This window comes from Myotis daubentonii, chromosome 2 (assembly GCF_963259705.1).
Source record: "Myotis daubentonii chromosome 2, mMyoDau2.1, whole genome shotgun sequence".
In the NCBI taxonomy this organism is placed as follows: Eukaryota; Metazoa; Chordata; class Mammalia; order Chiroptera; family Vespertilionidae; genus Myotis; species Myotis daubentonii.
In genome coordinates this window covers 25,556,390-25,583,558 of record NC_081841.1, presented here as the reverse complement: position 1 = coordinate 25,583,558, position 27,169 = coordinate 25,556,390, and the positions used below count along the sequence as shown (strand labels likewise).

The window sequence follows — 27,169 nt, the reverse complement described above, 5'->3', positions numbered from 1 at the left end:
AATGTTATTTTCCCACAATACTTACCTCTTTGATTCGCTTAACCAAAGCATTCTGATCAAAAGCAACAGCCTCTGCACACTGATGGAGGTGATCCTGATATCGGAGGCAGAGCTGCAACACCTGCTGAGAATCCAATTTCTCCAATTTGGTATTTGTTGGGGAAGTCTGGCCACTCAATAGCCCTTCAAAGCAGAAAAAAAGAATGAAGTCAAATGAAATGAAAATTACTGTTAATAAACTTATGAATAAAGTAGCTTAATAATAAGTTTACTGAAGACTGGGTAAGAGACCTAAATTTAATCTTGCATCTTTTGTTATATGCTAATCACAACAACTATCATTTATGGAGCATCTACTATGTGCCAAGCACTGGCCAAGTGCTTCCTGTGCATTATTATATACTCTTAATCACCATGGAAAGCAAGGTATTATTAGCCCCAATGTACAGATGAGGAATCCAAGACATAGAGAGGTTAAGTAACTTCCCTAAAGTCACAGAGTTAGTAAGTGGTTTCTCTAAGACAGAACTCCTGACCTTATGACACTCCTTCAAAGTATCAGGAATATAAATCCCTTCTTGACTGAAAGCTTTGGAAGATGTATTTACTTAATTCCTTTTAATAATTCTAATCGTTGTCTGAGAAATTGAAAAAAAAGAAATAAAATGGATAAGAAAGTTGTTAGGAGGAGATGTAAAATGAAAAAATTTAAAAAGTGAACAGAGTATCAGCTGACACAATCATAAACCTCATTCTTCACATTTTCTTCCAACAAAAGTTTAGTTGTCTAACTACTAAATTCTCTTACATTTGCATAAGACAGTCTATTTTCAAAGCTTTTCATATAGAATTATCTCACTTTTCTTTAAAGTATATAGTACAGGGCAATTATTAGCATTTATAGAAGAAGAAATCAATAAAAGAGACTAAATGACTTGCATATGGTCACACAGCAAAATCCTGACTAGAACGCAAGTCCACCAACTTTTGGCCAAATGCATTCTGGTAATCACACACTTTTTGGTGTTCGGACTCTATTACCGTCTCAAAAATTATTGAGGACCCCAAAGAGCTGTGGTTTATGTAGTTTATATCACTATTCACCAATTAAAAATTAAGCTGAGAAAATTCTTAAATATTTATTAAATCATTTAAAAATAACAATAACTTCATTGAATGTTAACAAGAAACATATTTCAAGAAAAAAGAATTCTATTTTCCAAAACAAAAAAGTGAGAAAAGTGGCACTTGTTTTTATTTTTCTACATCTTTTTAATGTCTGGCTTAATAGAATACAGTTGGAGTTCTGTATCCATTTCTATGTTCAATTTGTTGCTCATTCACATCACGTCACCTCTGGAAAAGTCTATTGCACACTTGTAAGAGAATGAGAGTGATTAGCAAATCTCTAAATGTTACTGTGAAAACTCCCCAGGAGGGTCCTGGGGACCTCAGGGATTCCCCCCACCACACTCTGAGAAGCACTATGCTAGATCAGGGTCTGCCTCATATCAGAGCCAATGATACAGCAAGAGGTACACTAAAATAAACATGACAACAGGGTACATGCTGGGCATGATGAGGGTGGACCTACCCATAGCAAAAGTCATCTTGGGAACCCTTCCCCATTCCTGCACCCAACCACCAATGTCAAGCCCTCACTGGTTCTGAGGTATGGGAGCCCAAGCTCAAGTGTTCCTCCCCCCCACCCCCGACAGGCTGTAAAATGAGCTACCCAGTTGGGTAGTCCCAGAGAATCCTTAGAAGTGCCAGTCACTGCTCTCAGATCTTCATCTGGCCTGACCGAGCAGAGCACAGAGTTGAACCTGAGGCACTGCCTCATTCCCCAACTCTCCACTGCCAGCACTAGGTCCCTCAGCTGTTCCACTGCTGATCCTAACACCAAGAGCCCAGTTATCCAGTGGACCTGCCTCTACATAGCAGTTTTTGGTGAAGCTGGTAGTTGCAAAAATGGGAATTTATTTTTTAATTGTACAGGATCTTGTGTATCTATTTACCCAGTCTCCCCCCAAAGGTAACATCTTGGAAAACTATAATACAATATCACAACCAGGATATTGACAATGATACAATGATACAATCTACTGATCTTATTCAGATGTCTCCATTTTACTTACACTCATTTGTGTATGTGTGTGTGCATGTGCGGACGCACCGGTGAATTTAGTTCTATACAATTTTTTCACATGTAGGGTCATATGTCCACCATCACTGTCAAATAATGAGCCATTCCATCACACAAGGGTTTCTTGTGTTGCTTCTTTTTTTTTAACTCTTTTTTTAAAAAATATATTTTATTGATTTTTCACAGAGAGGAAGGGAGAGAGATAGAGAGTTAGAAACATCGATGAGAGAGAAACATCGATCAGCTGCCTCCTGCACATCTCCCACTGGGGATGTGCCCGCAACCCAGGCACATGCCCCTGACCGGAATCGAACCTGGGACCTTTCAGTCCGCAGGCTGACGCTCTATCCACTGAGCCAAACCGGTTCCGGCATCTTGTGTTGCTTCTTATAACCACATCCGCCTCTCTCTCATCCATAACGACATCCACCTCTCTCTCATCCTTGCTAGGGGAGCATCCTTAACCCTAGCAAACACTAACCTGTTCACTATTTCTAAAACTTTGTCATTCAAAAAATGTTTTATATCTGGACTAATACAATATGTAACCTTTGGGGACTGGCTTTTTTTCACCTAACTAGAGATTCATCCATGTTGTCACATATTGTTGGTAGCTTGTTCCTTTCTACTTCTGAGTAGTACTCCATGGCATGTATGTACCAGAGCTTGTTTAACCATTCACCCACTGAAGGACACTGGAGTTGTTTCCAGTTTGGGGCTGATAAAAAAAACTGCTATAAACAGTTGTGTATAGGTTTATGTGTAAACATAAGTTTTTGTATCTCTGGTATGAATGCCCAAGAGAGCAATTTCTGTGTTGTATGGGAACTGCATGTTTAGTTTTACAAGAAACTCCAGTTTTCTAGAGTGCCTCTAATCAAGGAGATGGATTATTTTTTTCAGAACACTGAAATCTCCTAACATAAATATCAATTATCTCCTATAACTGACAAAGAACACAGTCCCAGAAACAGACTCGGAGGGAAGATAAAAAAGCTTTATGCTGTCAATCCAAGACTGAAGTAGGAAAAGAGTGAGGACGCACCATGGAAAGAGGAATGATTTTGTGCCAACAGCAGGCCAGGACAATGTGGAGGCCATAAGGGAAACAATGATAAATTCAACAATATAAAAATCAAGATTCCCCACAGCAAAAACAGGTTAAAAAGTACACAAAAATACCCGGAAGAATATTTGCAACTCAGTCACAAATGGCAAGCTTCCTTTTATATATAGAGCTCTTAGAATTGGCAAGCAAAAAATCAGCCATAGACAGACAGACAAAGGACATGAAAAGGCACTTCACAGAAAAGGATATACCAATGCCTCAACTATAAGAAAAGATGCATAACCTTATTCATCGTAAGAAAAATATAAATTAAAACTTTATTGCTAGCCCATTTTTCACCCACTAAATTGGTAAAAATCCAAAAGTGTGATAAAAACTCCGTAGGTGGAACTATGAGGAAATAGGCATTGTTGATTCATGTGTAAGTCATTAAGACCTCTATTGAGGGCACTTGGCATGGATATCAAAATTACAAATGCATAAAGCCTTTGATAGAATAACTTCACTACTAGGAATTTACATCTACAATAGCATGTGTGTTAAATGATGTAAGATATATACATAAGATTATTTATTGCAACAGTGATTATAATAGCAAAATATGAACAAACACCTCAATGTCCATCAGTGGGGAGTTTGTTAATTAAACCATGATGCAGCCATAAGAAAGAATATATGATCATAGGAAAGAATGAGGAAGCTCTGTATGTATTCATATAGAAAAATCTCCAAAAGATATTAATAAAAGAAAGGTATATGGCAGTGATGGCGAACCTATGACACGCGTGTCAGAGGTGACACACAAACTCATTTTTTTGGTTGATTTTTCTTTGTTAAATGGCATTTAAATATATAAAATAAATATCAAAAATATAAATCTTTGTTTTACTATGGTTGCAAAGATCAAAAAATTTTTATATGTGACATGGCACCAGAGTTAAGTTAGGGTTTTTCAAAATGCTGACACACCGAGCTCAAAAGGTTCGCCATCGCTGGTATATGGGATAATGTATAGAGCATACTACCATTGTGTAAAAGGGGAGGGACAATAAAATAAAAGCATATATTCATATTCGCTTATCCTATCTAATAAACAGGGAATATGCTAATTGACCCTCACACCATCACAAAGATGGCGGCACCCACAGCCACAAGATGGTGGCGCCCAATCCCCTCAGCCCCGCCACGCGCCTACCTCCAGAGTCCCCCTGACCCCTCAGCCCCCCAACCCCCCAGGGCCGGCTTGAGGCACAGGCAAGCCTCAGATGGTGGCTGCCCAGCTGCCCAGGGCCGCCCGAGGCACAGGTAACCAGGGCCGGCCAAGGCTTGCACTTCTGGCAGTGGCAGCAGCAGAGGTGTGATGGGGCATTGCCTTCCCCTGATCGCCAGGTCGCCTCCCACCCCTGAGGGCTCCCAGACTGTGAGAGGGGGCAGGCTGGGCTGAGGGACCCACCCCCCGCCCCAGTGCATGAATTTTCATGCTCCGAGCCTCTAGTATTTACATAAAGAAACTCAAATGACAAGAATTAGACAGTTGGAAAACAGGGATCTGGAGAGAGACGTTCATATGAATGTATTTCCCTTTCAAATATTTTTAAACATTCATTTTAACAAAACATGGCAAGGTCTTTCCCATCTATTAAAATGTCTTCTTGGGCAACTTTCCCATCTTCCCTCACTCAATTATCCCCAACTCTGTAAGTCAAAACCAGTTCCTACCTTCCAAGGTTTATATGTAGGAATACACCTTAAAACAGTTATCTTCTCCAAGGCACTTAAAAGTCTCATAACAAACTGTGAGCTGGTAGGACAGGGACCATGTTTTACTTACTTTTTATCTCTTGTGTCTAACATACAGCATCTGGTACATAAAAGGTTCTCAGATTCGGTTAACCAGTTAACTGCCACAATATTTTGAATTTAATTAAAAAAGGTCCACCGCTTGCGTCTATAGATGCTTATGGAGTACAAATGGTTACAAGGATACAGTTCTAATGCTGGAATTCCAGGAAAGAGTGAGTTGAGGAAGACTTTAGGAGGAAAAAAGGCTTTTCAGGGTCCCTACTCCGTATTCTCCACATACACAGAAGAGTGAGGCCTGGTCTCAGTGTGAATCTGCTCTTCCCAAGTGAGTGAGGAACTAGCCAGTGCTTGAGATTACTCTTGGGAGCCTGTACTGCAAAATGGGAGGAGAAAAGCTACAGGGACAGCCCAAGCTTCCAGGGGGCTGAAGCAGAGGACCCAGAACCCAGCTTTAGCTGCCAAAACAAAACCCTTACTCTTCCTCTTTTAAAAAATACGGGGGGATGGTGGATTTTAAGAAAGCTGCCAAGTCTAGAAAGCACACTAAGGTGATCAAGTTAAGTTGCCCAGTGATCGATGCTTCTTCTCTCTCATATCAATTTCCTCTTCCTCTCTCTCCCCCTTCCTCTTTCTCTAAAAATAAGACAAAAAGAAAAAGAAAAAAATCAATAAAAACATTTCTTCGGGTGAGGATTTAAAAAATTTTTTAAAGACTTTATCATGTCTATTTCATCTTTTTCTATTTTTTCTTTTCCTGAGCCCATTAAAAATTATAGACATCATGAATTTTACTCCTAACACACTATACCTCCATATACATATGGTTAGTCTTCCATGTTAAATAAAAGTTACTAAACCATGTCTTCCCTGTGCTAGGAAACAGGGCCATTACCCTCCATTTTCTAATTCTTCTTTAGCTTAAGACAGTGATGTACACAAAGTAGATGTTTATTGAGTTAAAACCTGATTTAATAGATTCCATATATTAAGAGCTGGGTTTGCCAATGGTGAAAAGTGGAGACATTTCAAGACCCCGTTGAAACCACTTTGTTTGTACAGGAATAGAGGGTGGGCTCCAGAGAAGGGCGAGGACCAAGACCGACTATTACACAGATCAGCAAACTGCCGTGTGCACCTACCTCAAAGTGTTGAGGGGAAAAATCATCAGGGTTAGAAATTTGGAAAATATTTTGCTGAACAATCTTTTTCTTTCTTAAATGTCAGGTAGGGGGAAAATGTTTTTCTGAAATAAAGTCAAAAGCCATATGGGTATTAACCTGGGTTTTTACCCAACTGAATTCCTTGACTTTTAGAGGCTTAGTCACTTACAGGACTAGAAATGAGTATTATGAGTAGTGGGGCCCATATGAGAAACAGTATTACAAGCTCCATTTCCTACCACAGAATACAGAAAGCAGAATCTATGTAACTTTGTGAAGGTATAATTAAGCAACAGATTATGAGAAAAGAAAATCCCCCTAAAACTAATAAGGGATTTAAATATATATATATATCTTTGATTTCAGAGAAGAAGGGGGAGGGAGAGAGAGATAGAAACATCAATGATGAGAGAGAACCACTGATCAGCTGCCTCCTGCATGCCCCCGACTAGGAATTGAGCCCGAAACCCAGGCATGTGTTTTGACCGGGAATGGAATCGTGACCTCCTGGTTCATAGGTTCATGTGCAACCACTGGGCCATACTGGCCAGACTAATAAGGGATTTTTGACTCAATTGTTCATGGTATATTTCAAAGATTTTTTTAAAAAGCACAGAAACCTGTGTATTCTTTAAATCTAGTTCTCAAAGGCATTCCTTCCACTTATCTAAAGAAAGGGGAAAGTACAAAATCATCTGCTCAACTTGGGCAGGATCTTACGATATGTGTTAGTGCTCAATTCCTTTGGGGCATTTAGAAAGGGGTGCCCTCCATGACTGGTTCCCTTAGGGACTTGTATTTCTATTCAGTCACATCAGAGGAGCAACAATCTCACCCAAGAGAAGGAGCCACCCAGAATGGCTATTATTATTGTTTTGGTTAAACTATTTGGGAGAAGAAACTGCAAGTAGAGGCAAGCTCAGTATTACATGCCAACCCCCCAAATGTTTTGTGTGGTTAAAAACAATGCTCCCAGGATCTCCCTCCTAACAGTTTCCTAAAACTACCAGAGGGCCTGGCCGATATAGCTCAGCAGCTGAGCGTTGACCCATGAACCAGAAGATTTGGCTTTGATTCCTGGTCAAGGCACATGCCCAGGTTTCAGGCTCAATCTCCAGTGTGGGGCATGCAGGAGGCAGCTGATCAATGATTCTCTTTCATCATTGATGTTTCTCTCTCTCCCTTTCCCTTCTTCTCTCTGAAATCTATAAAAACATATTTTAAAATAAATAAAACCACCAGAGGACCAAAAAAGAACTGTCTCATTGATGCTACAGACTGAATGCCTGTGCTTCCCTCCAAAATGTTGAAAATGGCATGGTATGAGGAGATAGGTGTGTTTGTTTGTTTGTTTGTTTTTCTGGGGGGGGGGGAGTGATTAAGTGTGAGGGTAGAATTAGTAATATTCTAAAAGAAACCCAAAAGCACTCACTTGCCCCTTCTAGCATGTGGGGACACAGCAAAAAGAAGGCTGTCTATGACTCAGGAAGCAGCCCTCACCAGACACCGAATCAGCTTCCACCTTGATCTTGAACTTCCCAGCCTCCAGAACTGTGAGAAACAAATTTCTGTTGTTTATGAGGCACCCGGTCTACGGTACTTTGTTATAGAAACCTGAACAGACTATAAGACAGGGAGAATGGGAAAAGCTGAATTTGGCCTCATTATTTATTAGCTGTATGAATTTGGACCGTGAACCTTATATCTCTGAGCCTCAATTTTCTCATATGTAAAACTTGTACAATGAAAACTCTAAAACACTGCTGAAAGAAACTGAAGACAAATAAATGGAAATACAACTCATGTTTCATGAACTGGAAGACAATACTCTCAAGATATCAATACTACCCAATACCACATATTCAATGTAGAATCCTGTCAAAATTCTAACGACTTTTTTTGTTGCAGAAATAGAAAAACCCATTCTAATATTCATATGGAATCTCAAAAGACTCCCAATAATCAAAACAAATCTTTAAAAAGACCAAAGATGAAAGATTCAGACTTCCTGATTTCAAAACTTACTACAAAACTACAGTAATCAAAAGACTGTAGTACCAGCATAAAGAAAGACATATAGATCAATATTACTAATTCCACCCTCATAGAATAGAAATAAATAATAAATAAATCCTCACATATATAGTCAAAAGATTTCCTATAAGGGACCATTCAATGGTAGAAAGGATAGTCTTTCAATAACTGGTGCTAAGAAAACTGGACATCCACATGCAAAAGAATGAAGCTGAACTCTTATCTAACGATAAAAATGAACTCAAAATGTACCAAAGACCTAAAACTATAAATCCGTTAGAAGAAGACATAGGGCAAAAGCTTCTAGACAAAGGAAGGAAGGTTGTTTGGAGCACCAAAGGATCCTTCCCTTTTTAAAAGACTTTGCTTTAAAACTGAAAGTGTTCTTTCAAAAATTGGTATGTAACACATGATTCTACTTAAAGTAGTTTGAAGTATACACAAGTTCTCAGAAATGCAGACTTTGCAAGGCACAGCGAGACTGACTATAAAAGAGGGAAGGGTACCTTTATAGAGTCAACAGCAATCACATTGGGGAGCTGATTTTTTTTTTTTTTCAGAAAGATGAATCACAGATTCACTTTAATTGAAAACAAAAGACATACTAAGAAAAAGATGGAACAAAAAAGAAATCTGAAATATTAATGCCACAACTTTCTTGTTCAATGGGGTCACCCTTCACATAGGTGCTAACACCTGGCTTCCTTAAAGGATTACATACCCTACACTCAAAAAACACAGGATTGTTTACACTGGAAAAAACACCTTGATCAGGTGAAAGTTCTCAATGATTGGTAGCTTAAAATGCTGAGGCAATACCATTAATTTATAACAGCTAATCTGTAAGAACAAGATCAATTTTAGAGAAAAACCACATTATTTTTCCACACATGATGTCTACTAATAAGGAAAACAACCTTATTTTCTATTCAGATTATATATAATCAACAGGAAATATAAAATGTGTCTTCTATACAGAGAGTTAAGACCCAAGGAGTTGGCAATAAAGCCAAGTGTCATATACGAGAGTCTAACTGCCTATTATACCAAGAAGCTGAAGAACCAAAAACCTTTTTTCCCACCTGCCCTGAAGCTAGTATATAAGCACAAGGCAGAAGTTCCAATCTATACACCAACCCAGACTCTAAACAGGGAGCAATGTTGCAAAATAGGGACCTTCCACAATGACATTCTCTGGTGATAGTACTTTCCAGAAAAACAATGTTTCTGGGACAGCGACAGAAGCAGAACCAGTAGCAACATCCAGTCTCCACTCCCAGCTAGCACTGTTTGTGGTGCAAGGCATGTCAAGTTCTTGGTCATGGCAGCAGTAGTGACCTCAGTGGGTCAGCTCTGTGGCATAATTTTGGCCATTATGCTTGGGTAGGTAGACCAAAACCTGATTCTAGAGCTCTTCAATAACACTTCACTTCAATGTCTCTACCAGTAAAAGAGGGGTAATACTATATACCTTGAAAGTAGCTAAGAGGATTAGATAAAATAATATACAGCTTGGGGGAAAAGTAGGTTTACAGTTGTGAGTACACAAAACACATTTATTATTATTTATTAATTATTGTATTATTTTCCATATGAACAACTATAAACCTACTTTTGCCCCATGTTGTATGCTAAGGCCTTTTATAAACAACTAGAGGCCCAGGGCACGAAATTCATGCCCCAGGAGTGTCTGTGTGGGGGGCGGGGGGGCGGGGGGTGTCCCTCAGCCCGGCCTGCACCCTCTCGCAATCTGGGACATCCCTCTCACAATCTGGGACTGCTGGCTCCTAACCACTTGCCTGCCTGCCTGCCTGATCGCCCCTAACCTCCTCTGCCTGCCTGCCTGATCGCCCCAACCACTTGCCTGTCTGCTTGATCGCCTCTAACCCCTCTGCCTGCCTGCCTGATCGCCCCTAACCGCCTATGCCTTGGCCCCCCGCTGCCACGGCTTCGTCAGGAAGGACATCCGGAATGATGTTCGGAAGGTTGTTCGGCTGTCTGGTCTAATTAGCATATTATGCTTTTATTATCATAGATAAGCTACATGTTATTATAATTTAGTAGAATTTAACTGCTGTCAGTCACTGTATAAAGTATTTATTTTTCATTTCATGAGTAAGAGAAACAATAGCTACGTTAATAATGGCGCTCTCTTAGCCAAGCACGGTGCTAAGCTTATTATATATTTTACCTATTTCTTAGGATGACCTTAGGAAGCATTTTCTTATCCCCTATGATTAAGTAAGTAAAGTAATACAGTAATAATAATAATCATGACAACAAAACACAGTAATGGAAATAAGTGCTAGAGTTAAAAGAAAAATACTATAAATTAATGATTTTTGGTAACAGAAATATTACTATAATTGAAGGAGATAATACAGTAGCCAAAACATGAGAGCTCTGGAATTGCCAATTCTTAAAATTCTATGGTGCATAATTTGGCAACTTTCTTCAATAGCAACATAGCTCATTTATAACTAAATCTTACTCTTTATGGGCTGTATCTCTGAAGCACACTTGGTTAAAAGTTCATTTATGAGATTTACAGAACATCGTTCTTGTGTACTATTTTTGACATTCTTCTCTCTCTCCGGTTACCTGGTAAGGTCCTTGAGGAAAGAAATCATGTATTTTTATCTCTGAAAGACCCAAGGCACATAGTGCCTTATGAGCGTATACAAAGTAGATCTCCACAGACATCTGTTATTTCATATACTGAGGAATGCTTGTATTTGAATAGAGTTCTGCAAACACAATTGGTGCCCCCTTGGGCCTTGCTAAAGATCCCTAAATTCTGAAGGCGCAAGTGCCTGGTTACTCCATTCCATTTCCTGCAAGCAAAGTTCTGATTTAAATTTATTTTTCACCAGAGCAAGAGACACATTCTGTTCATATCTCTCCAAAGAAATGAATTTATTCCTGCATCTAAAGTAAATTGACGTCACCCGTATATGAAGATATGGGCTCTTCTTGTGCAAGTAGTGAATGAGACCTTATCTATAAATCACTTGACTGCCGCCTTTTGAAAATTCAGCAAAGGCAGTTATGTGGAACTACAAGATAAAAGTGATACCAAAGGTCAACAAAACCAAGGATTAAACTTTGTTCCTTTCCCTAGCAACTACGTAAAAATGTACACATCATATATCCATCCCATCATCACTCGCTCAAAATTTGATTGATCTAGAGTAATTAAATCATATATTCAGCAAGTCCACGCCTTGGTTCCTTGAACCCTGGTCTCAAGTTCACTGAGATAACATATTTGAATCCCAATGTGACCATAAACACAAAGATTCCTATCACAGGGCTAACAGAGCTGGTTTCCACATTCCAAGTCTATCAAGCATGTGCGTCACTGCCTTTGTTGTTGAAGACACTCAAGTTAGAAAAATTCAAACTTTTCCCACTATCCCTAAAGTACACAGCTGTGAAAACATCCTCCTTTATGAAACACATCAGTTGATAATATTCAGAAAAAAATTATGTAATTATTTGTTACTCTTTTCTCATTCTGTGCTTTAGTTTCTCCAGAAACAGGAAAGAACACCACAGGGAACTAGGAAGAAATGGGCAATCGTAGGAAGATCCTTGGTGTCCAAAACCAAGGGAGAGGAGCTGGGATTATTAAAGAGAAGCAAGCAGAAGCAATATACTTCCAATAATGACACACACACACACACTACCAATGTGATACACTAACCGAGTAACCCAACGATTTTCAATCGGTGTGCCATAAAATTTTTTAAAACATGCAATACCTGACTATTTAGTCTGGAGCACTGACCTCTTTTCCCTTAGATTGTCAATAAAAACATGACAGCCAACACAACAATAGCCATCTGGTGTGAATGCCCTGTCTTGAACCATAAATATATAGGTCACATAATAGAGTTGCATCTTATTGGTCATCTCACATAATAAGGTTGCATCTAATTGGTTCATTCTTCATACCAGAAATCCTTTATACAACTATAGACACCTGATTTTTTTTTTTTTCCAGAGAGGAAGGGAGAGGGAGAGAGAGATAGAAACATCAATGATGAGAGAGAATCATTGATTGGCTGCTTCCAGCATGCCCCCTACTGGGGATCAAGCCTGTAACCCAGGCACGCATCCTTGACTGGAATCAAACCCAGGACCTTCCATCCTCAGGCCAACACTCTATCCACTGAGCCAAACCAGCTAGGGCGGCACCTGATTTTTAAGAAAGTCAATTTGGAGCAAAAAGGGTAGATACTTACTATTATTATTTTTTTGTAAGTCAATACAAATTATATCAATTTTTTTGTCAGATTGGCAAAAATATATTTTTAGGTGTGCTGTAGAATTTTAGTAATTAGTTTATATGTGCCATGAGACAAAAAAGGTTGAAAAATCACTGGGGTAGCCCAAAGACACAAACATTTTTAGAACAGAAAGATGTCTTTTTTTATGACACTAATATAAGTAAGTTAGGGAGACAGACTTACAAACTGGTTAAATACGCAGGTTTTAGAATTAGACCTGGATTTAAATGCTGGCTCTACCTTCAGAGCTGTGTGACAGGAAAGGTCTTTAAACCTGTCTGAACCTCGGCATCTCCACCTGCCAAATGAGGAAAATTTATACACGGGTTAAAGTAGATAATAAAACACCTTTGTGCTAAGAAAAAAGAACGAAGGAAGGAGGAAGAAAAAGAAAGAGGAGAAGGAGGAAAGACTGGAGGAAAGAAAGAAGGATAAAGGTGGTTGTTATTATGTATTACTAGTGGAAAAGTGGGATTGTGTATACCAAAACCACTGCCTACATGCAACTTCTAAGAAAAAAATAATAGAAAGTAGTAGTACATAAAAGCACTCTGGAACTTTTCTGTCTACCAAGTATTAAAATATGTGGAAAGTTTTACTATCCAACCTATGTTCACATATATAATTTTCACTATAAAGACAAGATGAAGCTAAATTATATCTTAGAAGGAAACGAAAACTAAAAGTAGGTCAAACGCATATGTGTTTTCATGTTAATTGTAATTGAAACTAGTAGGTAAATATATAAAGGTGAAATAATTCCAGAATTATTTTTAAGGAGCCTTTCATTCAAAAACAAATTAAACAGTAAGTGAAAATTATAGCAAATCAAATTTGGGCTTAAGTGAAGGCACCACACTCAACTAATCAAAGCTATCCAATAAAGGAGTAGATTGGCTTGTATGACAGTGAGCTGCTTGGGATTATATGTTCAGCAAGTCAATGGCTAGAAGTCTACCTACTTGATGAGATGCTCTAGTACACTCAACACCAGAACTCTGCAAGCAGTAAATCCTATATAATAAAGAGATAATATGCAAATTGACCCTCATGCCCTTGCGTCATCACAAGATGGCTGCCCCCATGTTGTCACAAGATGGCCACCCCCACATTGCCACAAGATGGCTGGCAGGGGAGGGCAGTTGGGGGCGATCGGGCTGGCAGGAAAGCAGTTAGGGGCAATCAGGCTGGTAGGCAGGCAGGCGAGTGGTTAGGAGCCAGCAGTCCCAGATTGTGTCGGATGCCAGCAGTCCGACATCCCCTGAGGGGTCCCAGATTGGAGAGGGTGCAGGCTAGGCTGAGGGACACCCCCCTTACCCCCAGTGCACAAATTTTGTGCACTGGGCCTCTCGTTGTATGATAAAACTTAAAAGTCCCTTCCAATTCTAAAATTCTGTAATATTTGAACACTACAATGCACAGCTAACTCTCTGGTTTCAATGTTAGGGTAGAGTTCTTCTCTAACTTATCTATATATAAAAAGTCTAAGTGACCGGCCGACCAGCCAGTAGCTATAACACGCACTGACCACCAGGGGGCAGACACTCAATGCAGGAGTGGAAACCACAGGCATGGAAACATGGGACAGACTGATGAATCTCAGAGGAAAGAGGGGAGGGCAGGAAGAGATTAAACAAAGCTCTTATATGCATACTAGAGGCTCAGTGCATGGATTTGTGCACCAGTGGGGTCCCTCAGCCTGGCCTGCGGGGATCAGGCCAAAACTAGCTCTACGACATCCCCCGAGGGGTCCTGGACTGTGAGAGGGCACAGGCCAGGCCAAGGGACCCCACAGGTGCACAAATCCGTGCACTGGGCCTCTAGTCCCTAATAAAAGAAGGGTACCAAATTCAGTTAAGAGACAGACTTGTCACTCAATTAAAACATGTAAGAAGTTGAGTTAATGGATCTCATGACCCTCAAAACCAATTTTCTTCTCTCCTGACTGCTTTTTTTCCTTCTTGGTTGCCTTGCTTATAATCTATTCATTCTAATTCTATAAACATTTACTGAACTCTTCTAAAAATCTATCCAAAAGAAACAAACTGAAACTCAAAAGAAGATTTATATACCAAGATTGTTTACTCCAGTATTATTTTAGTATCAAAAATGTCCTCCAAAGGGAAAATGATTATATAACTATGCAACTATAACACATTTATACAAAGAAATGTTATGCAGCTTTTAACATGGTGTTTTCAAATAATATTCAATGATATAGGAAATGCAACGATATAATTTTAAGTGAAATGTGATATAAAAGACAAATTCAGCATGATTCTAATTGCAAAGTACATGTGTTCATATATGTGCTTAACCTATAAAAAAATACATAGCAAAATGTTAACAATGGCTATGTCTAGGTGATGAGTATTTTAATATCTTTTTTTAAAATTCTGCTTTCCAACTTATCTAAAATAATCGCATCATCACTTTGTGGTCATAAAAAAGAAACATTATTTTAAAAAATATGTATGAGCAAGAAAAGCAATGCTACAGACATCTTGGATTTGTAACTGTGAAAGTTAAAATAATTTATTTAAAAGGAGGAAGCTTGGTATAAAAAAATAAGTTTGCGTATGACCCTACATTTGAGATAGTTGCTAAGCAGGGTGCTGTCCTTAAATTAATCAGTAAACAAGGAACAGCTGGGACAATATCCAGTTTTATTGAGGATGTAGAATCACATGAACAGCTAGTAAGGATATAAATCAGCATGAGCACTTTGAAGAATAATTTGACTGCATCTAGTGAAACTGAAAATATGTGTGCCTCACTACACATTCACTTATTCCTAGTTACACACCTTAGAGAAAACTCTCATACATGTGCACAAGAAGACATACATAAGGATGCCCACTGCAAGCTGTTTAATAGTGAAAAAGTTGAAACAACTCAAACATTAACAGAACACTGATTAAAAAACTGTCAAATATTCATTCGCTGGAATACTATACAACAGCGAAAACTGATAAATTTCAAAAATAAAAGCCAAAAAAGAAAGTTACAAAAATACATAAAAGATAGATACAGTAGAGTACAATTTATATAAAATCAAACACTTAAAATAATATTAGATATTGTTTAGAGATACAAATATATGTGGTAAAAGGTAAAGCCATGAAAAAAAATTCATGGGCATGATGAACACCTATCAGATCAATGATTCCCTGCAGAGAGGAAGGAAGAAGAAATATTAGGGAAGGTTGGTTACAAAAGAGTGGCAAGGGGGCGGCATTAAGTGTATTTGAAGTATTTTTTCTTCTAGGGTAAAAAAAAAAAAAGATCTGAAGCAAATATGACAAAAATATTAAAATCTGACAGAATTGGTAAATGAAGATTCAGGTGTTTGTTATTTTTGCTTATATGACGAAATACTCCAAATCAAAAAATAAATGTTACATAGCAGCTGGCAATCTCTATTGAGGGCAAGGGTCTATCCACAGCAATCATTCTTAAATTCTTTTGGGTCTGAGACCTCTTTGCAAACCTGATGGAAACTATGGTTTCGTTTTCCACAGACTTTATTACATTACCGCCACTCCACCCTCAGCCACCTTAGGAGACATTCAGGAAAACTTATACTCTCTCTTTAGCTAGTGGTTTACCAATGTAATTTCTACTGATGCTAAGATTTAGCAAAACCAGACAATCAGTGAGGGAGCGATGCACTGGCTGCTCAGAAAGACAGCCTGTGACAAAAACAAGACTTTCACTAAAGAAAGACTGCCAGACTGTTTGACAACTCGTGAGAAGGTTAAAACAAAAAGCCAGTGATACACATGCAATTGAATGTCTTCAAAACTAATTAAGAAGGTTTGGGAAACATTAAAAGAAATGTTCTTATACTTAATTAGGACTTAGTGTAAAACCAAGGTGTCCGTTAAACTGTGACTGATAATGAAGATGAGTGAGATTTTTGTTCCTATTTCTTAAAACTTTACTTGTACATTTTATATAATAACACTGAATTTGGCTAATTTTATGCTAATATTTGGGTAATATTTATGCTTCATTTTTCCAATAAAACTGTATTATTTTTCAGAAATTCCAGGTGAACAGAAAAATATATTTTTGGTGAGTGACTCAGTTAATGAAGTCTGAGGAAAATGGCTATTGAGATCAAGAAGCCAGAATGAAAGCAAAACTGACTCTATTTTAAAACAAACAAGCACTGACTCTACACCTAAGTTGAGAAGTATCTAGAAGAGCCGTGGGCAAACTACGGCCCGCGGGCTGGATCCGGCCCGTTTGAAATGAATAAAACTAAAAAAAAAAAGACCATACCCTTTTATGTAATGATGTTTACTTTGAATTTATATTAGTTCACACAAACACTCCATCCATGCTTTTGTTCCGGCCCTCCGGTCCAGTTTAAGAACCCATTGTGGCCCTCAAGTCAAAAAGTTTGCCCACCCCTGAACTAGAAGGACATAGGGTCTTTTGAAGGCGATGCTTAAAAAATCAAACATACAAAAGGACAGTAAATACTATAATTCAATATTCCATGTGAAGGTCTTCAACTGATTTAATTATCTCAGACAAGGTTTCCTCCTGGAAGGTCACTAAATTGTCCCAGAAATACTAACAGTGTAAGCTTCACAATGCCATGTAAAATCTCCAGCTTCTTTACCATTGCCTTTCATTCCCTCTGTGGCTGCCACCTTTATATACCAATCCAAATCTTTTCTTCACACATGCCTCTTCCCCCTATCCCTGTCCTGTGAGTCCCTTTACCTTATCTCCTACCCCTACCTCTACTTCTGGGCTATATTTGTGCTGCTTTCAGAAAAAAAGGAACCATCCACAAAACTGGAGATCTGGGGGAGCAGTAATGTTTCCACCTTACCCTCTTCTTTCCTGGCAAGGTCCTTCCCTGCCATCCATCTTTACAAACTGCTTTTTCCCCAACAGTGTTTTTTATGAAATCTACTAGAGGCCTGGTGCACGGATTCATGCACCAGTGAGGTCCCTCGGCATGGCCTGTGGGGATCGGGCTGAAACCAGCAGTCCGATGCTGCCTGCCGCTCCTGCTCATCCTGGTCCTGCTGCACCTGACACTGCTGCTGGGTAGGCTCGCTGTGGCTCCGCTGTGGTCTCTGGGCTGCGGTGTCCAGCTGTGAGCCTGCGTCTGGTGCCTGTAGGTCAGCTGAGCAGTGCTCCCACTGTGGGAGTGCACTGACCACCAGGGGACAGCTCCTGTGTTGAGTGTCTGCCCCCTGGTGCCAGTACACATCGTAGTGACCAGCTGACCAGTGGAATGGTCAACTAGTCAAATGGTCGACCAGCCGAATGGTTGCTTAGGCTTTTATATATATAGATTCTAAATGAAAGCTATAAATGCACAACGTCCTAAGACTTCCCAAACCCTTTATGTAAAACAAACAGAAAGAAACAGTGCTGCTTGATAATATTGTAAAGCACACATTGTTCTGCCCCCTTTTTGAGGGGATTTGGAAGAATGGAGGCCTCTCTGGCTGTCAGAAACTGGGGACACTAGTGATATGCAGTGGAAAGGAATGCTAATCATCCCCCAACATAGCAGTCCCCATGCAATGAAAACGATCTCTCCAAAATGCCCCTATCCACTCCCACACTGTTATTATATAACACTGGACCACAGACATTGACTGAGCCAGATAATTCCAGCTAATTTCAATAAATAATTGGCTAACCTCGACATTTCCTGGCTTTTAGGAAAATGCAAAATTGGCTATCAGGTAGCCCAACTTCCCAATGTTGCATAAAATTAGGGGGAGGCAAGTGGTGGCACCCCCCCACCCCCGACAACCCATGCAGTATTACCTTCTGGTGTTTGAAGATCCTAAATTAAAATGACTGAGTATGGTATCACTATGTTTTAGAGACTTCACTCATACTTGATGCAGCACTCAATTGAGCCAAAACAGCTACAGGGGCCATTCTTCCCTGAAAAGGCAGTTACATAACCCTCCACAGGGATCAGTGCACAGGGCCTGGGAGGGAGTGTGGGAGGAGCCTGGTAAACATCTCTCCCCTTCATCAGTTCATGTTCCAACTCAGATTCCTCCTGACAAAACAAACATTGCTTTTATATCACAGTAATTAATTCTTCTGCAGCAAACAACTCATTCTCACATTTCTTCTCCTGCTTATTTTCCCCCATAATTCTTTATCCTTTGCCCGCAATCCCTCCTCCCCACCATGTTGCACTATTTGTATGGGGGGAAAATTGAGCTGCTTCTTGCCAAGTGTGACATCAACTCATTCTTATTTAGTGATGTCCAGCAAGAACTTGCTCTCCCAAAACGTTTGCTAGTTTTGAAGCAACAGATTACGAACTGCATTTTGTTTTCCCTGTCTCTTGTTTTCGATGCATTAGTGTGTCTTCGGAAACAAATGATGTAACACCTCATTTCTATGACCCAAGGCATTACACATGTATGTACAAAAGATCTTTTCAAACAGCTCCAGGAAGACAAAGTATTGCCTCTTTTACTAAAAGGAAAAAGATAGCATGATAACAGTTAACTTGACATTTAAAGCTTTCTGAGAGAGATACCTCTCAGTAACAAGAAAAACCTATCAATATTACAGAAAATGCAAGCCCAAAATTCTGTTTTAGGTGAAGAACTTTTGTTACTGGGGTGTGTGTGTGTGTGTGTAAAGAAAGGAGAAATATGAGTGACCTTTAAAATATTAAGACAGACACATTACACTACTTCATGCTTAACATCACTTTGGCAAAGCATTACTTTATGAATAATTTTGGCAAGCCAACGACTTTATTATACACATAAAATAAGCTAAAATTCAAAATTATTTCAGTTAGCTTATTGGAAAAATTGGTGCTAGTATTCTTAGATGTGTCCAACTATGATGGAACTATTGAACCATGTCAGGTACTAATCCTTCCTTCTGAAGTCTTCTATAAAACCCTTCCCATTTCATTACTCTGTTAATTAAAAGGCACAAATGGAAACAATATTATTCCTTAGTTTTATTTCCTTCAAGGGTATTATCAGCAAACCACACTTAAATATCAGAAAGCTATAAAATGAAACTAGTGTGTAAAAAAGAAAGGATGGGCTCTGGCTGGGTAGTTCAGTTGGCTGGAGTGCCATCCTGATACACCAAGGTTGCAGGTTTGATCTCCTGTCAGGGCACATACAAGAATCAACCAATGAATGCATAAAGAAGTAGAGCAACAAATGTTTCTTTCTCTCTCTCTCTCTCTCCTTTCTTCTTTCTCTAAAATCAATTTTTGAAAAAGAACTGATGGTATATAGAAATATAAAATACCACATATAGTGACTTTTAAATTTATTTTATATTTAATTACTAGGATTTTCAAATCACAGAGTATAAAAACTCACTGAAAACTTGTTACCCATATCCCAGATCCCACCCCATTCCCAGAAGTAACAACTTTTATTAGTTGGGTATCTTTTCAGAAGTTTTTAAAATGCATATTCAATTAAGACAAATATACATTCTTACTTTTATCTCTTTGTTATCTAAAGGTAACTTACTGCTTTTTAAACTTAATATATTTTGGAAAGTTTTTCATATCAGTACACTTCCTCTTGTTTTTTTATATCTGCATAGTAGTATAACATTATATGGCTCTATCTCCATTTAAAAATATTGAGTTATTTCAAACTTTCATTATTCCAAACAATGTTGCAACAAATAAATTTGGTTGTATGTGAGAGTGTGTGTGTGTGAGTGTGTGTGTGTGTGTGTGTGTATACATACATATATATACACATATATAAAAATAAATAAATGCATGGGTGAGCAAAAGTAGTTTTACAGTTGTAATACAAATAAATAATATGCTAGTTAGACCAGATGTCCTTCCGGACCTTCCGGACGTCGTTCCTTCTGGACAAAGCCTCAGTGGGTGGGGGCCGGGGCCAAGGCCCTTGCACGAATTTCGTGCATTGTTCCTGGGCATGAGTGCCAGTTTGTCACATTCCAGCACTGCTGACCAGGATGGCGCTGGGGAAGCTAACACCCACAGAAAATGTGTGACGACCAACATTTCACCAGCTCATTATCTAGTGTCGAGGCACGCTGCAGGTACCAGTGCTGCCCTGCGGGGAGTCAGTGTAGATACAAAGCATCTCCACATACTTTCAGACGTGTCACTCACAAGTTTTTAGGGAAAGCTAGTTCTGTTAGAAGAGAGGTTCCAAAATTCACAGGGATGCAAGATTTAAAATAAACTAGGAGAGGAAAACAGAAAACATATACCTTCCTGAGAACTGCAACTACTGAACAAAACAAGTACAAAAAGTCTGTAGAGAAAAATAAGAAAAGCATAGATTTGTGTGTCTCTGTGTGAATGTGAGTGTGTGAGTGTGTGTGTGTGTGTGTGAGAGAGAGAGAGAGAGAGAGAGAGAGAGAGAGAGAGAGAGATCATCCTGAAAAGGACAAAGGAAAAGGCCTTCAAAGTTGTAATTATAGAAAATTGCTCAGGTGACTCCATCCCACCCACATGCTTTTGATTTTCAAAAAATATGACGAGCGCTTTTTAAGTTAGTGTTCCGGAAAGACTGCAGCTGTTCAGCACAGATTTTACATGCTCAGTTAAGAACACTATTTTATCAACATAAAGGTTAATGGCTTCTAAATGAGGGTAGCAATTTCCAACATGAGTACCGTAAATTCATATTAGCATTCACTCTGTTTAAAGAAACAGACCCAGGAGGATGAACTGGTCCTTGGAATGAAGGGTGAAATAATAATACAAAGATTTGTAATTCCCTTCAACTCCCACCCGAGATATTTAGCTGGCCCTTTATAAAACATCACATCTGAGTTTAAGCACATCAGCGGGGAGGTATGTGCCATGACAGTAAGACTGCACTCAAGACAGGAAAAAGAGCAAACTTGGAGAGACCCCTGCCCCTCCCATTCCCTATCACACTCCCCACCCACCCCATCCCCAGCACCACCTTCTTGTCCTCCGTGACCAGAGGGGCACTATAATTGTGCTAGCCCAGGGAATGTTCAATGTGCAGCACCGAAATAACTCCTACTAGCTGTGAGTCTGCAGGGCCATTTTTAAAAAATCAATCTCCCCTTTCCAATTCTGCTATTATTCTGCTGTTCAAGCAAGCAATCCTACAGCTGTTTCCATTTCCTTTAGTGCCTATGCCCAATCTTTCAAGTCCTGTCATCTCTTGCTTGAAAATGTCTCTCAAATTTGCTCTTCCTTCCACCATCCTCAACCCAGTTCAGGCTTTCACCAGCTCATCACTAGAAAACTACAACAGTCTCCTAACTGGTATGCCCATCTCTGGCTACTGTCCTACCAATCAGCCAAAACCCACAACTATCAATGTGTCAATATCCTACTCCCTACTACAACATACAACTGCCATCACTTCTTATGGTAGCACCTCTGAACTCCTCTCCCTGACTTTCAAGAGCATTCATGATCGGGCCACAGTTTAACTTTCTGATCTGAACTTGCTCCTCCTCCCCAAAGTGCACCGTCTTTTGGTCAAGCAGTTATCGCACTGTCTCCACCCACTTCCCCAACAGCAGCATATTCAGGCCCGCTTTGCTCATGCTCTCCTTCTGCCTAGGAATTCCTTTCTCCACCCCTCCTGACCCAAGCCAACACATCCCACCAAAATCCTGCCTGTTCTTTTAGACTCTGCACAATTAATATTCCTCTACATGGTTGTTTTGTACGACTATGGCCCACCTCTTCCAGGCCAATGAAAAGAACTGGGTCTTTGGAATATGACAGACCTGAGCTTCAATCTCTGTGGAGGTTGAACACATCTAATCTCTCTTTCTCATAGCCCTGCATCCTTAGATAATGAGGATGACATTAACACCTCCTTCATGGAATTGTTTTGAAGATTAAAAAAGATTCTGCATGGAGAGCAACTGGTGTAGCACTTGGTATATGGTAAACAGGCACTCAACAAATGGCAGGTGTTATAACATCATGTGATATTACATGAGCTCTATGCTTCTAAAGTCCTAGGCTTTAAATCCATTATGATGTTTTGTTTTTTTACACTAGGTTGTAAAACTCAAGAGCAAAAATAGTGTCACATCCAGTTGCATTTCACTTGTTTAGTAACTAACTCACTGGACAGCCAAGAAACAGGGAAAAAACAAGTAAAACGGCCTACAGGTCACCAAATAGTTTATTATAAATTCCGTGCGTTAATGCCGATGTATTTTAGTAACAGGAAGCTCTTCAGACTGCCCCTAAAGGTCTATTGATTTTTACTTTGGTTTCCAAGCCAACAGCAACAAATTATAAGTTGACTACAACTTGCTATCAGCAAAGGAGAAAACAGAATAACTATAAAAAGTAAACATACAAACATAAAAAGTAAAATTGTAAATGAAATCATGTCCAGCTACCAAAACTTCTGTGCTAATTAGAGTATTAGCAAGCATAATTTCAGAGATAAAGTAGCCCTAATGTTACATAATACAGAAAGAAGCATACAAAGTTATAATGATGATGGTCTAAGTCCGATAATCATAACTGCTAAAGTTAGGAATTTCTGCACAATTATAGCAATTATTTGTTGAGTCCCCAATATGTACCAAATACATACTACACATAAATCATTCTGCTCACATAAATTAAGCCTCTCATTAACTCCCTGAGGTAGGTATTAGTATCCTTATTTTATAGACGAGGAAAATGAGGCTCAGAGAGGTTAAGCAATTAGCCCAAGATCATATGCCAATGCGTGACATGTTCCATCCCTGAACTAACTCCAAAGTCTGTGCTTTTTCCCCCATTATGCTATACTGTTCCTCCACATGCTTATGAATTGCAAGAATTGATTCTAAGTATGAAAGAGGATCCTTCCAGTTCTGCTTAAACATATCCAAAGGAGAGTTCATTACTTCACAAGACAGCATAGTGGTTATGAGCATAGGCTATGAGACCAGTCAGGTCTAGGAAAGAATAGCTGTTTAGCTAGTTTCTAGCTGTACACATTGAACAAATCGATCTCTCTGAACAAGTTTCCTTACCTATAAAATGGGACTAAAAAGTACCCATACGACAAGGCTGCTGTGAGGACTAAATGTAAGATGCTGCATGAAAAGTGCTTGGCTCATTGCCTGACAAACTGTAACTGATCAATAAATATTACCATTAAAATGCTTATTATAGAAAGTTATTTATATCAAACTAAACTCGACCTCCCAATAACTTTTGTCCATTGGCCTCAGTTCTGATCACTGTGACTTCATTAAAAGTGGATCTAACACTAATCCTATCAAACAAATAAAGGTGCTAAAAACAAAATATTAAAAAAGAGATGTGTTCCCCTAAGCCATCTCTTCTCCAACTTCAAAATTCTTATCTGCTTCAAGACTTCTTTACATAACAAGGTTTCCAGACAATGAACTTCTGGTCAGGCAATTCAGCATATGCACATTTATAAATACCTCCTTAAGCATGACACCCAGAACACTCTCAGGTATAGAGTGACCAGTGCCAAGTACTGTGCCTGAGACCCCTGCTCTTCCACTTTCTGATCTTGATACCAATTTGGGCCAATTTTCTCTTATCTTGCCTATATGCAACTGTGTTATTTTTTTTTATTAGAGAGAGAGAGAGAGAGAGAGAGAGAGAGAGAGAAACATCAATGTGAGAGAGACACGGTACATTGATTGGTTGCCTCTCAGGCAAGCCCCCACTGGGTACCAAACCTGCAACTTAGGTATGTGCCCTGACTAGGAATCGAACTCACGACCTTCTGATGCACAGGAGAATACTCCAACCAACTGAGCCACACTGGCCAGGGTGCAACTGATTGTTTTTATGTAGGACTTGACATGTATTGCTTTTAAATGTCACTGTGGTTTCAGCCCATTTAAAATCTACTGAGATCATTTTGACCTCTGCATCTGTCATCTGTCATGTTAGAATTCCGTCTAACATTTCATCATCTGCAAATTTGATTAATATGCCTCCACCACTTTACTTAAGGTCAATCAGAAATCTTTCATGAGTATCAAGTATGTCCAGGGTCCTTTGGTAGGAACTGAGTCAACTGACATAATGTTGAATAAGATAGAGGTCAAGATCAGAACCCTGTAGCATTTTACTTCCGATCTTCTTGTGGGTTTATATTGAAAAATTTTAGTTTTATAAAAGACAAGGCTGATGGAGGCCCAAGACAGTCTATAAATATTTTAAAATTGAGCAAGCTCTGTACAAAGAGTTGGAACCAATGGATAGAATGTTATAGTGATATACATTTTGGAACCATCTCCCCTCTTTCAAGTGCCCTCCCTCTCACCCCATCATTCCCCTTTTTTAATGGGGATACTTTTTTCTGTGTCTAAGCTTCTGGCACCTCTTTTGTTCTCCACAATTCATTAAAGATAGCAGTTCAGTAACTACAAGTTCTTTTAGTTCTGTAGGCTGGAGGGATGAGGATGGGGTGGGAGGATAGATTGGGAGTTAGGAGACAAGCACCAGAAAACAATGTATTTTGATCAGCTAATTTCACTTCAGATATAGTCTATCTGGGATTTTAACTACTCCTTTGTTCTATCATTTCCAGTTAATTATCTTTCCTTTTGACAGAAAATATGGAAGCAAAAGAGGTGTCAAATAGTTCTGCTCTGCCATACATTAACATGACCTCAGCTGGCACAAAAGGCTGATTATATCTACTTACTGCTACCTTTGCTGGGAATATAACTTTTTGTATTTCTAGGTATTCTTTATGTCACTCACCTTAGGAGACTCTGTTTATCCTAGCTTTTATGTACCTGATCCCATTCAAGTCATCACTCTTATACCTTTGGTTACATTTGCTTCTTTCTACATTGAGGACACACACTTTGAAAAATAGAGCATTTTGGAATGTTTCTCTGCCCAGCCACAGTAATCACTTCAAATATCTTACCTTTTTCTTTCGCATCACAATCATTTGTGTGAAGGTGTATCATATCAATTTAGAGGAAGTAAAAAAGATGATGAAGGAGATGGCCTGAGGCAAACTTACATTCTAGTGGGTGAACTATTAAAAGGCAAGCACCATGAGAACAGAGATTTTATATTTTGCTAGAGGCTCACCTACTAGAACAGTGCCTAGAGCTCACAGTAGCCACTCAAATATTTGTTAAACAAATGAACAATCAAAGTCTTAAAGGAGGGGAAGATTTTAGCAGGCCATAACAGAGAAGACACCTTATAGATGGAAGACCCTGAGCAAAGGCCTGGAGGTGGTAAAGCAAGGGAAGCAGTCTCATTAGGCCTGGAGCTCAAAACACACACAAGCAGTGAGAGATGAGAATATAAAGACTTCTTGAGATTTTCATGCCAAGCTGAGCAGCTCAGACCTGCATGTGTGAGGCAGAAGGGAGCGACCAAACATTCTGAGCAGGAATCACATAACATGAGCTCAGTTTAAGAAAGATTCTGGTGCCCTGGCCGGTTTGGCTTAGTGGATAAAGGGCTGGCCTGCAGACTGAAGGGTCAAGGGCACATGCTCAGGTTGTGGGCTCCATCCCCAGTAGGGGGTGTGCAGGAGGGAGCCAATCAATGATTCTCTCTCAACACTGATGTTTCCATCTCTCTCCCTCTTCCTTCCTCTCTGAAATCAATAAAAATATATATTTTTAAAAGATAATAATCATATTTATCATTGTTCATTAAAAATGTATTTATTTGTACTGACCTGGGGATAAAAACTCTGGCTAGGGATAGTTACTACCTTTCAACATACTTTCTATTTGAACTCAGAGCATTTGCCTCACTAAGCTATGTCCTGTCTCCATGTTGGAAAGAGTAAGAGCCAACAAGTGTTACCAAATCAAAAGTAGGGATAAAACCGCCAAAATAAAGAGGCCCCAGAACCACAGCTTCTTGCCAGAATTTTGCAAGTCAGAGGAGAATGGCTTAGTTGTCTAATCAAAAGGAGTTATGCTCATATCTGGGAACATTTTTTTTATTTCCATCTAGCGCTTTTAATGTGTGGGGCTGCCTTGATACTGTTTCAATCTTTTTTAGTATACTGGCAGGAAATGGAAAGAACAGCAGAAAGATAAAGCCCATCTGGCCACAGTGTTAACGTCAGCCTTTTTCTGGTCCTTGGACCAGGTTTCCAAACGACTTACCTTTTCTTATATGTGCTCCTTATGAGTCTGGTTTCCTTTCCATAATTATTCATGTATGGTCCTATTTTCCTTATTGCATTACTATGGAACATTCTCTGATATGGTGGTTTTAATAATGTGCTTATCTACCACTGCTCAATGACAACATCCAAAGAAAACAGTGAATGCCATGATGAAATTTACTTCTTTATTTACAGATATATTTATTTTGCTTTTGGATATTAACTATCCCTGGCTAGCAGTTCCTCTTTGTTGATTTCATGCAGTCTAAATTAGCTGCAGCCATGAAATTGCTACCCTATTTGGGTTTGAAGCAGGTCTTAAAATAGAACTTTTACTCTCAAAGGTTGTTCTTATTATTAATCCTCACCTGAGGATAGTTTGTTCACTGATTTTTAGAGAGAGTGGAAATGAGGGAGAGAAGGAGAAAGGGAGGGAGAGACAAAGAGAGAGAGACAGAGAAAAAACATCGATATGAGAGGGATACATTGATTGGTTGCCTCCTGCATGTGTCCTGATTGGGGCCAGGAATTAAATCTGTAACCCAGGTATGTGC

At 39.2% G+C, this 27,169-nt stretch overlaps 1 protein-coding gene across 2 annotated transcripts in view; it reads right to left on the bottom strand.

Annotated features, from left to right (window-relative positions):
- The window catches only part of BORCS5 (BLOC-1 related complex subunit 5), a 71,822-nt gene that overhangs the window by 21,900 nt on the left and 22,753 nt on the right, over nucleotides 1-27,169 (bottom strand). For both annotated transcript variants that reach the window (XM_059682223.1, XM_059682222.1), the window contains exon 3: nucleotides 26-183. In XM_059682223.1, coding sequence (XP_059538206.1) covers nucleotides 26-183 — 158 coding nt within the window. The remainder of the gene's footprint in view (nucleotides 1-25; nucleotides 184-27,169) is intronic.